The sequence below is a fragment of the Spermophilus citellus genome, assembly GCF_964194105.1.
Source record: "Spermophilus citellus genome assembly, chromosome: 9".
NCBI classification, from domain to species: Eukaryota; Metazoa; Chordata; class Mammalia; order Rodentia; family Sciuridae; genus Spermophilus; species Spermophilus citellus.
Genome location: NC_138191.1, coordinates 22,475,985 through 22,487,998, shown reverse-complemented (window position 1 = coordinate 22,487,998; position 12,014 = coordinate 22,475,985). Strand labels below are relative to the sequence as shown.

The following is a 12,014-nucleotide window of genomic DNA, read 5'->3' as shown; positions in this document are numbered from 1 at the left end:
CATAACTTCTCTAGGGACTTCTAATTTAGGAATGCATGGTCTTACAATAGGCTATAGACCAAGGGGCTTACAAAATAATCTGGATATAGACCCCCTTTCCTTTCCCAAGTTCCTTTCCCACATCCCTTAGGGTCCTCATATGTTTGTGGAGCAACATCACTCTGTAGAGGCAGCAGGAAGTTGGGAGTGCCACAGTTCTGGACCTTGAGGGGCAGATTTATTTGAATGATAGGACTAATATTTATGTAACCTGCTGAGACCTGTGTGGGAGAGTTTAGGGTGGTTTTTCTTTGGTGAGGAGATTTGCTCCAATTTCAAATCCATTAACACAAAACATGAGCTAGTCAGGGTCATTGTGGTCTGCGGTGAAGGGATGCCTGTGGAGAAATGGGACTGAGTGAGTCAGGCCAAGGGAATGTCTTCCTTGCAGAATAGAGTCAACTGGATAACTGGTGAACCAGTGTTGGGATTAGATAGGGGGTGGGAAAAAAAGTTTCTGACATCTTGGGCTGGGATTAAGAGGAAGAAAGATTTGGAATAGTAAGAAGGTAAAGGGGGCCATGGCCAGTCTAAACTCAGGAACAGCGTTGAATGGATTCGCTAATACTGCCATGTATACCAGACTGCTGAGAAGAGCCTCAGGTCCCAGCCAGCCCTGCTCTTTCAAGAACATCCAGATACCACATTAAAGATGGCATAGGCCTTTCAAGAGAAGTCAACCTGAGTTAAAAACTACCTGTGCCCTATTACTGATTCTTTGATTTTTGGTTCTTACCCTGTTAAAGGAAGTGAGTAGACCTCTTCTGGCATCTCATATTACTCTATGCTTTTTTCTCTGAGCTCCAAATTCTAGCTTACAAAGATGCAGATTTTGCGACTTCCTATAATTGGTTAAGAGAACAAGCTGTCCAGAGAGTGAGAAGGATAAGCAAAAGAAAAGATATCTATTTCAGCCCCAATACAGAAGCTGTATGGCTAAGCAATTAAATTTTTCCTCTTAGTCCTTAATTTGCTTTTGCATTCCAATTAGCTTTAGACAACTGGCATTTGTTCTGCACTATACAAACAAACTAATTTATTTGGAACAAGCAACGAAATGAGAACTTTATTTGGTGTGGTCAAGACTCCATTTCTGTTACTCCTCCACTCTGTCTCTAAGCAACCCCTCTCCCATCCCTCCCATATTTGACAGCAGTCTGTACCATTTGCAGCATCCTAGCTTCTCTCATGTCTCCCACTTCTCCTTGTTGGTTCTCATTTCCTTTAACTTTTGGTAAGTATTTAGGTATAATGCATTGTAGTAAGTGCCATTTGGACACAAAGCATAAAAATACTATCTCTATCCTTTGAGTATCTTTTTAGAGAAGGCACGTTACTAAAGTACCTCAGCTGCACAGTCTGTAACAAGTAAAATAAGAATGCCAGTCTTAACCTACCTAGCCTTGAAGTTAAGAGCCAACTTTTATTGTTATTAGCCTGAATAATGGCACTAATCCACACTCTTTCTTACAGGAATGTTAGTAAAATGAAATCAGGGACTTCAGATTAATTAAAAGAATCCAATATCGCCCTGAGGGTCTGTTCCTAAAGTTTTGTCGATCTAACTCATGAATACACACTGCCTTGTTTCTACTCCTCCCTGATGCAGAGAATATTTTTTTCTTTCACATCCCTTATCAAGAACACCAACCACTAAGTCCTTTGCCAAATTCTCAGACCCACTCAGGACATGAGAGTCTACATAGCTTAATAAAAGACAGATAATCAGGATTTTTTTTTCCTTAGCCTTTTCTGAGTTTTTTATTTAAATGCTCTCCGTGGTCATAGGGCAGAAGCCCAAGCTAGCTGGGGAGAAGGGAGTACACTAGGGAGAGTATGTTTCTCATCCTGGGGAGGCATTCAGCCTAACTCCTGCAGCCAAATTACAGCACCAGAGAACAATGTGATGCATTCCTGGGCAGGTCGGTGGGACCCTGGGCGCCTGGGCCTAGTGGAGAGAGGTGCCAGACACAGAGCTCTCCGTAAGCAATCCTGCAGAGCCGCCCCCTGGGTGCAGAAATGAAATACGGGAGAGCTTCACATTACACAGAGACCTGTAGCTCACACCTGGTTATTGATGGCCTTGGTGGAGGCCTCTGCCCCCACCCTCCACTTGGGAACTGCCTGCTACTACGGGGGTTGGGCATCTTTGAAGCAATGTGGTAAAATAAGAAAGAGATGCTTTCTTTTTACTCTGCTGTGTCAGCCCAAGCACAACCACGAAGATACACATGCAAAAAACACACAGACATGGGCATACAGGAGGTGCACACATATGGATGCACACGTAGCTTCTCTCTGTATGGAAGTTGTAGTCATATCCCTTCATCCAATCCCCACAAAAGCAACTAGATTTTCAACAAATCCTTCAAAAATTGTATTAAGAACAGGGTACAACTGTAACCAAGTTACAAAGCTGCATTATCAATATGCAGGCAACTGCATGGGAACTGGTACTTCTCCAGGAGGTAGCGGGGGAATGAGGCCGAATGGCTATGGAGAGAAGACATCAAGGGTGGAGAACTGCCACCTAAGCAGAGTGGCTGAAGCAGTACAGCTTAAGGCTGATTCATGCTGGAGACAGTAAGATACACATCCTCGTGCTCTGGTGGGGTAGTTTCCTGTGACTGCATGAGGTATGTAGAATTGCATGGCCTGCTGCTTATGACTGGTTTTAAACTCTTATTGGGTTAGAAAACAGAATGGTTTTGGATTTTAGGGATGATGTTCACAAGAGAGAGGAAGTGAAAGAGACCAAGCAGTGACTTCACTAGGGTAAATGTGTCACAGTTGCACTGAACACTTTCCCAGAAACTGTTTTTTCTTTGGGTGATTGACAGGTTTCAGGCAGTAGCCACTGGGATGTGAGTAATACACCAAATCCTAACTCGAAAGGTAGAAGAGATAAAGGAGAGAAAGAATTTATAAGCTCATTCCCCTACTTCTCATTCATGGCCTAAATTATCTCTGAGCATCTTAGTAGAGTTTCCTCATTTACCTAAAATATTTTAGCTTCCCATGATTTGAACATACAAGATAAGCATTCTCCTCTTTGTCCCCTAACTCTGAAATATGCTGGCTTAAAATTTTCCTTTGTTCACTGCCATTCTGCCCATGAATCTATGGACAGAGCAGTTGCACATGGGCATTCTCTCTCTTTGACCAAAGAAGCCAAAATCTGAAAACTTGATATCAAAACCCTGTTTCTGTTTCTGACCAAACAGGCTATACTGAGTGAAGAAAAAAAGAAAGATGGTTTTATCCATAGTTTCATTCTTTGATAATGTTCAAATTGGGGCTTTCCCCAAGAATGACAATATGGTTCCTAAAAAGCCTTATTGTTGACAAAATGCCTGAGTGTATATGTACATTCTTGCAACAATCCTGTGATGTAGGGGTTTAAAGGATGCCATTCACAGAAGGTCAGTGATTTGTCAAAGATCACACTAACAGTGAGTGGCCCAGCTAGAACTCAAACCTAGGTCTTCTGACTTTAAATTCTGGGTACTTGCCTCAAACCATGAAAATGTCTAGGACTGGGGGCACCAGGGTACTAGCACCTTCAGAACAGAAATTGCTACAAAATGTTCAAGCCCCATAGGACTCTTAGGATGGCGAGAAGAATACATCTGAGCCAAGTTTACAAAGGAATAGCCTGTGCCTGTCTAAACATCATCAACATCCTCTTTTTGCCACTTTGCCACTATTTCCAACACTACCAGGTGCTCACTATACAAAGTATCCCATGTTTAGCCACCTCAGGCTCCTCCTTCTTTGTAGTCCTTTTTCCCTTTTTTTTAGATTAACATTAACATTTTTTGCTTTAATTTTATCTAGTTCTTTTCAAGTGCTGCTAAATGTCTAGACAGAGTAGAAGTAGTCATGAGAAACCATGAGAGGAAACTATTAAGACTCTGGGCTTTTAAAGTACACACTAGAATTTCCTTTGAGACTTCATTCTTTTTAAAAATGCTGTCAACTCTTAAGTTTCTAAAGTGAGAACAGGTAATAAGGGTGCTAAGAAACCGTCCTCTCCCAGCCCAGATGCCTAACCAGGGCTTAGTAAGGATCCTGGGACCTCTAGCTGAGACACAATTCATCTACACCAAGACAAGAGGCATCTGCCCTGCAGAGAAATCCCTGTGAGATGAGGCAGACAAAAAATTTTCACTTGATCAAAACTTTTTGTTGCTCTCCTCCCGCCTTCATTCAAAATTTGGACCTCTGTTTAGGTGCAAGACAGTGAAGAAAAGCAGCTCCAATAGAGGATATGTGCAAGGGGAACCCTTCCCTCTTAGATCCTGGAATGTATTCCATTAGAGACACAAAAAACCCTCAAATACCCTACCTATCAACTGGTTCACCCCAACTGTGAAGGCAGAAGGGAAAGCTGCAGGAGCATCAATCACAGATCTGAGAAACTATAGCTCCCTGACCTGAGACTCTGTTTGAGCTAGAGAACACCTCAGGAAAATAGTCTACCTATATAGTTAGGACTTCTCCCCTAGCAAACCTTACTTTTTGGTCCATCGATCTTGGCTCTCATTGCTCTCCCTGCTTCCCACCCCCACTGAACTCCGCATGTGGGCTCAGAAGTCATCATCTAAAGAATTCCATTGCTCACCTCCTGCATAGCAGCACAGCCCCATGAGGCCACACACCAGATGGAGGGGATAAAAGTAGGAGGTCATGGCTTCTAGCAAGAGGCTTTTTCTTAAACTAACCCTGACTCCTAGAAAAGAGGCAGAGCAGGAGAGTGTCGGGTGAGCTGCTGACGGCAGCAGCTTCATAGGTCTTATGTTAAAAAGAAGAACACTAACTTGGCTTTCAGTGGAAATATCCCTGCTCCACCTCCAAGCTACTTCTGCTCTCACATCTGCTTCTTGAAGGTGTCTGAGTAGAATGCAGAGATTGTCAAACCAAGGGGTTAAAATCCTTTCCAACTGCAGGGACCTATTTAACAGGCTGCCACACACGTGCTGTGGTGAAAGCCAAGGCCAGAACACATGCCTTGTTTCTCTAGGAATGTAACTGTAAGTAAAAGGAAAGGGTATGGAAGGTGGACTGGAACTCTGAGGAAACTGAAAATGTTGTCAATAGGTCTTCAAAAGGTTTGTGCGGAATAAACAAAGACAAGAGAATAGAGGAAGATCATCATTCCTAGAATGACTGTACTTGTTGGGTGACAATGTACAGAAATAGCAATTATAAAGAATTAAAGTGGTTTAACAGACTAGGAAATGAGTCTTAGAATAAAGGAATCAGGTGAATGAGATTAACCAGAAACGGCTTTCTATAGGAGGTGACTTTAGATTTGGAATTTTATAAGATAAGGCATGAAATATTTGAGGACAGTCAGGGAAAGGCATTCTAAAGAAGGAACTGGGGCAAGGCACGGTGGCACACGCTTGTAATCCCAGCAGCTCAGGAGGCTGAGGCAGGAAGATCATGAGTTTGAAGCCAGCCTCAGGAATTTAGCAAGGCCTTAAGCAACTCAGCAAGACCCTGTCTTTAAATAAAATATAGAAAGGGCTGGGGATGTGGCTCAGTGATTAAGCATCCCTGGGTTCAATCCCTGGTGTTAAAAAAAAAAAAAAAAAAAAAAAGGAGGAGGGAGGATCTGGTGTATGCTAAAACTTAGAAGCAAGAATGTGCTTGTTGGGCTGGGGATGTGGCTCAAGCGGTAGTGCGCTCGCCTGGCATGTGTGCGGCCCGGGTTCGATCCTCAGCACCACATACCAACAAAGATGTTGTGTCCGCCGAGAACTAAAAAATAAATATTAAAAATTCTCTCTCTCTCTCTCTCTCTCTCTCTCTCTCCTCTCTCACTCTCTCTTAAAAAAAAAAAGAATGTGCTTGTTATAAGGAATTTCAAGCAAGTACACATTATATACATTGGGAGAATAAAAGAAGACTAGAATAATGAAATCAGGGCTTAGATAATGTAGGATGACTATGTACCTAGACTGTCAAATGGTTCAGAGTCCCCTACAAGCCACAAAACCTCTTGATGTATGTCAGTAAATACGAAGATACTTATGGGAAAACACAAGGATGAGCTCGTTTGATACAGACATGAGGACTAAAAAAGACATCATAAAGATCAACAAAATTTTATGTATCATTAACTATAGATCCTAATCATTTGAAATTCTAGGCTAAGAAGGAGATATTAAATATCCTATCCAGACTGTGATGCATTAATGTAGACTTACAGGCTCAGCACCTGGCATCCATCAAGCCAAATTTTTTTATATATATTTATTTTCTAGTTATAGGTGGACACAATATCTTTTATTTTTTTAATTTTTTATGTGGTGCTGAGGATCAAACCCAGTGCCTGATGCATGCCAGACGAGTGCTCTACCTCTGAGCCACAACCCCAGTCTCAAGCCAAACTTTTAATAAATTAAATTTGAAAAAGGAATAATTTCAAATAGAAAATACATTTTTTCCTCACTTCCAACTTAAAACTTGACAAATCCCCTATATTCCATTTGGTATACTGGATTTTTGTGGCTAGCAGATATCTTAGGTCATAGTGAAAACAGGGGAGCTGGAAAAGAGCTTTAGACGTTCCAAACTAATTCAGTATCAAATGAGGAGATAGTTCTAGTATATTATAGGGCACTGGAGCAGCAGAGATGGGAGATAAATTCTAATTTCATGATCTCCAATTAGATCTCTAGTTTCTTAAATTTTGTGAAGGTAAAACCAGTTCTTTACCAGGCTCTGTCATACTTTTTAGCTGAAAATCTCTAACTTGTTAGGATAAGAAGTACAAGGGCAACCTTGAACTTCCATAGCAGTTCCCTGGTGCCACTTTCAGAAATGGAATACATTTTAGATTGTGAGTCTGACCTAGCATGGCACACAGTATACATACTTTTGTGCACACTGAATAACCCAAAAGGTGAGCAGTATCCTAGGTTTCTGCTTTACTTAAGTGGCACCTTTTGGTGCTGAAAGGAAGGCAGCCACTTAACAGTTATAGCATTTGTTAGTATCCTCTTAGTTTTTTCCCCTCCCCTAGGCAGTTTATAAAAGGTGATTTCTGAAACCCTTCACAAAAGAAAAGCTCAAGGGTTTACATTCAACTGTGACACCACTATGAATTCATTAAGAAGCATGTTTCAGGTTGCACTATAATTTCCCTATGTAACATAAACCCATGGAATCTGACATAAGCTGATTGCTCATGCTGGTTATTTTATTTACATTTCTGAATGGAAGGGATTTCAATACTCATAAAATATCTAACTGAGTTATTATTTTTCATCTGTTCTCCCAGAGCAGCTATTATAAAATAGGTCTAGAGACAGAAGTCTCAACGTGTATGACTGGTTAAGCAACCAGAGAAAAGTTATTGCTCAAAAAGCAATTTAAAAAATTCAATATGGAATTTGAGGCCAAACCAGAGGTATGGTTACTCTCAATGCCATCTGAAAAAAAAAAATTAAAAAGGTTAAATAACTGAGTTCCTTATCTTCATTCAAGTCCTATGGGAATAGGTAGTGGCTTCCCAGTAACTCAAGAGGCTGAAGTTCATTTAAGTCTTTCTGGAAACCTCATGTTAACAGACACAGTTACTAGTATAAACAGGAACACAGGTGAATGGATAAGAGTGGAATCCTTACCACTCAGAAATATGAATATTCCTCTAACATATAAAAATTAAACTTCCAAATTGGAAGATGCCATCATGCATCTAACTTACTGAGGATGCTAATCCTACCCAAAGAATAATAAATTTCTGCTTTGTTCCAGGAGGTTTGGCAAATTCAGATAGATTGTTAGAAAAGTAAAGGGCACCAAGAAATTCCAAAGTTTGATACTCAATCTTCTGCCTCCAAGTCATTATTCAAACCATCTCTTTCTTATTCTACAGCATTGAGTTCAATCAGTATATTCTTCAACCCTCTAGTACAACCTTGGGCCTACTACTCTTCTACTCCATTTACTTTCATCATTTTTCCATATTGATAAATTACATGTTTAATTGTATAAACTCCTCAAGAAAAGGTTCTATGTCTATTTTAAGATATGTATTCCAAAGTCATACCTAACAATCCCGTTACTTGACTGAGATAGCACAATTAAGATAGGATATATTTTTTTCAGTTTCCTGGAGAAGAAATAATCTTGGTGGTTCTCTCTGCAAAAAGACAGAATTATCAATGATGCAGAATTGATTGGTAAAATTTAGCTTGGAATCATAGGCAAAGGAACCTTACTAAGTGCCTTACTCTGATATCCTTTTAATTTTTAAATTAACATGATATGTGCCTATTTTCAGAATTAGTGACTGCAGGATGAAGCTTTGACATTAACAAATGTGCTCTGGGAAATTCTGGGTGGCTGTCTTAATTCTCTCTCACATGTACATAGAGCCGATTAATTCTGGCTCTAACTATTTCATTCTGCTTCACAATGACATCATACTATTTCATTTTTCAAAATGAGGACTCCTTTAGTCCTTATTAATCTGTCATTACTAGGAATGAGAATATATTAAAGAGGAAAATATATGAGCATAGAGGCTTCTGTCTTATGGCAGTTACCATGTGAATCTGAGGTCAGATATTTCTTACTTAAATAGTTGAGGAGCTCTTCATTGTTCAATAAATTCTAAACTTCATATATAAACACTACAATGAATATTGCTGTTTATAAAAACATGGATATTGGCAGCTAGGTATATTTTTTTTCTTAAAAAAGAAAAAAGATACTTCTTCCTATATTTTCATGTTTGACTTAAAGGAACCCTAAGCAAAAATATCCTTCTACAAAGAAGTACCTTTTATCTAGACTGATTTTTGGGGTTACTTTATGAAAGACACTTGAAATAACTTGTCAGCAACTTCACATCAAATGAATTAATATGAAAGGATGAACTAATCAATTGTGGCTTCTATCTTACATCAACACATTTTCATGCCTTTTTCAAGCCCCTACCACTAAACAAGGAGCTTACTTGTGAATAAAGAGTATATTTTATACCTCAAAAAAGTAGAACAACAAAGATTTGTTCATTGAATTAAACAGTGAACAAACAGATCCATTAGTGGTAACATCCTAATGCAATGAATTAAAGACTAAGAAACATAGTATGTTATAGAACAATCATTAGCATATTTTAGCATGTTATGGAATAATAGTTACAATATTTTAAAATGCTGAGGTTCTTACAAAACCTAAACTTTGATAATAAATTATGATACACCTTTTGGAATTCTTCCATGTAATAAGCTAATACTTAAAGGAGACTCTCTGCAGGGTATTCAGGACTCTGAACTGTATTTCTAATCATTTTTGTTTTGTTATAAATATTTATTTTTTTAGTTGTAGGTGGACACAATATCTTTATTTCATTTTTATGTGGTTTGAATCCAGTGCCCCATGCATGCTAGACCAGCCCTCTACCATTGAGCCACAACCCCAGCCCCTTGTTTTGTTTTTTAAAGGTGGTATTATAATACCTAAAACAGACCAAGAGCAGATTAATAAGAAAAGTCTTCATAGCCAGGGCTTAGCTGAATTAGAATCCCTGAGCTTCCAGTAAGGGCTAAACCTCCAAAGGGATCAGAGTCAAGTAAATAAAAAATCCAGCTGATTTTTATCAGACAGCAAAGTTTCAACTTTGAGTACCCCAGCAACCAAGGATGAATTATGTATAAGATTAGTTAAGTGCCTTCATCCACACCCCAGCTAGAGAACATTTTTCTATCTCATTGTGACTGAGGGAAAAACAGCAATGTATTTGCCTGCCAAGAACAGCTGTGGCTGTGCTCTAGATAGAAGTCTAACAAAACTAAGGGATTAAAATTTAACTGTAGGGCTGGGGATGTGGCTCAAGCGGTAGTGCGCTCGCCTGGCATGCGTGCGGCCCGGGTTCGATCCTCAGCACCACATACCAACAAAGATGTTGTGTCCGCCGAGAACTAAAAAATAAATATTAAAAATTCTCTCTCTCTCTCTCTCTCTCCCCCCTCCTCTCTCACTCTCTCTTTAAAAAAAAAAAAAAATTAACTGTAAAGCTGCTACTACCTGGGAGTAAAAGCTTGAACTTCGGCTTCAGGAAAAAAAAGGCAGGGGGACTCAAGCATATTGAAAATATGAGAACAAGAGCTGGTATGTTTCTAACAAAGAGTGTGAGAATATGCTCCCTTCTTAAATTCTCCTCCAAACTATTTCTCTCTGTATGTCATATTGGCTACAGGCAAGAGTGCTCAAAGAAAAGGGATCTGGTCCTTTTCTACACTTTGAATAACATATACATGTTTTATTTCCAGAATGACTGAAATTATAGAATGAGGTAGGAAGGTGATTACTTACTTTGAATTCTCTGAATATCTCCTCTCTTAATTTTGTTGAGCATCACCTAAAACTCAAATAATTTCTTTTCTTGAAGCTGGCTAATGTCAAAATAGACCTAAAGCCAGGTGTTGTGGTTGCATGCCTGTAATCCCAATGGCTTTGGAGGCTGAGGCAGGAGGATACTAAGTTCGAGGTCAGCCTCAGCAATTCAGTAAGACCCTGTCTCTAAATAAAAAATCCAAAGGATAGAGAATTAGCTCAGTGGTGGAGCACCCTTGAGTTCAATCCTCAGTATTAATAGAAAGAAAGAAAAAAATTTAAATAAAAGATGGACCTAAAATAATTTTAATGAGATAATTTTGGCCCCCCTTAACTCCAGTTAGAATACTAGTAAAATCAAGTCTCTCTTTGTAAAAACAGAGAACTCATCAGCCTTAAGGAACACACGTAAGTTTCCTGCCCACTGATGTAATTACTAGAAGTGTAACTACTGCCTAAAATTCTGTTAGAAAAAAAAAAATCTCTCAAATTCTGATATTTTAAACTAAAAGTTTATTCTTTTCATCTAACTCTCCCCACAAAAACTTCACAAACTTTTAATTTGATTTTGAAAGAAGACAATGTTGAAACATAAGATACATTAAAATGCCCCCCCAATATTTCAGAGCATTGGTCAAATTCCCACTGAATCATCACAAACAAGAGTCTACTGTTTCTTCATTATTACTGTATATTTTAAGCAGTCAAAGAGGCTGGCATCCTTTATACAGTTATGTATGTGATGTAAATGACCAAATAGCATTCTTTTTATTATTATTAATTTTTTGGGGGGGTGTACTGGGGATTGAACTCAGTGGCACTCGACCACTGAGCCACATCCCCAGCCCTATTTTGTATTTTATTTAGAGACAGGGTCTCACTGAGTTGCTTAACACCTTGCTTTTGCTGAGGCTGGATTTGAACTTGCTATCCTCCTGCCTCTGCCTCCCGAACACTGGGATTAAAGGCATGCACCACCATGCCTGGTCCCAAATAGCATTCTTTTTTAAGGGGCTAATTAGCAAGAGAAGGAATGAAATTAGAGTGGACCAGTGCTTTTCTGAAAGACAGAAAAGCAAATGTGCACTCTTTTATTTTAAAGCATCAGAGTTCATCAAATAGACTTATATACGTGAAGAGATCCCATGTGCAGCTTATTTGTCTACTGATATCTTTGCCTTGGTGGTAAGCATTTCTCCAATTTAAAGACCCTTTCTATTTTTCTGGCAACCCACATCAGCTTTTTTCATTTAAAACTCTCTTCTAATTTAACTCTTCAGGAATACTTCTCTAGCAAAACCACTTGACTATCACTACTCCATCATTATATATCTGGTTTTAAATTTACTCTTTTTTTAGGGGGCGGTGCACTGGGGATTGAAACCACGGCCTTGCTCATGCTAGGGAAATTTATTTTGTACTTGTTTTTGTATTAATTGTGAAGTGATCTATTGTTGAAACCATGAGATTTTAGGCACATTATCTAACTTCGATGCCTCAAATTTTGCATCTAAATCATTAGATTATAATTTGTCCTCTAATAAGAAAAAATGATAAGTATAAACTCTTTTAAATGAAAAAGAACTAAATGAAATCTAAGTTTTACTTTTAGCTTAGAG

General features: G+C 39.0%; 1 protein-coding gene across 16 annotated transcripts in view; it reads right to left on the bottom strand.

The window, feature by feature from the left end:
• ST7L (suppression of tumorigenicity 7 like) overlaps positions 1-12,014 on the bottom strand; it is a 118,149-nt gene that overhangs the window by 22,088 nt on the left and 84,047 nt on the right. Inside the window, exon 15 of one of the 16 annotated variants that reach the window (XM_081306122.1) lies at positions 27-161. The exons of 14 other annotated variants lie outside the window; for them this stretch is intronic. In XM_081306122.1, coding sequence (XP_081162248.1) covers positions 42-161 — 120 coding nt within the window. In that variant the 3' untranslated portion in view covers positions 27-41. Of the gene's footprint in view, positions 1-26; positions 162-8,098; positions 8,195-12,014 lie in introns of those variants that run through there. One more of the 16 variants, XM_081306123.1, reaches the window with a different exon arrangement.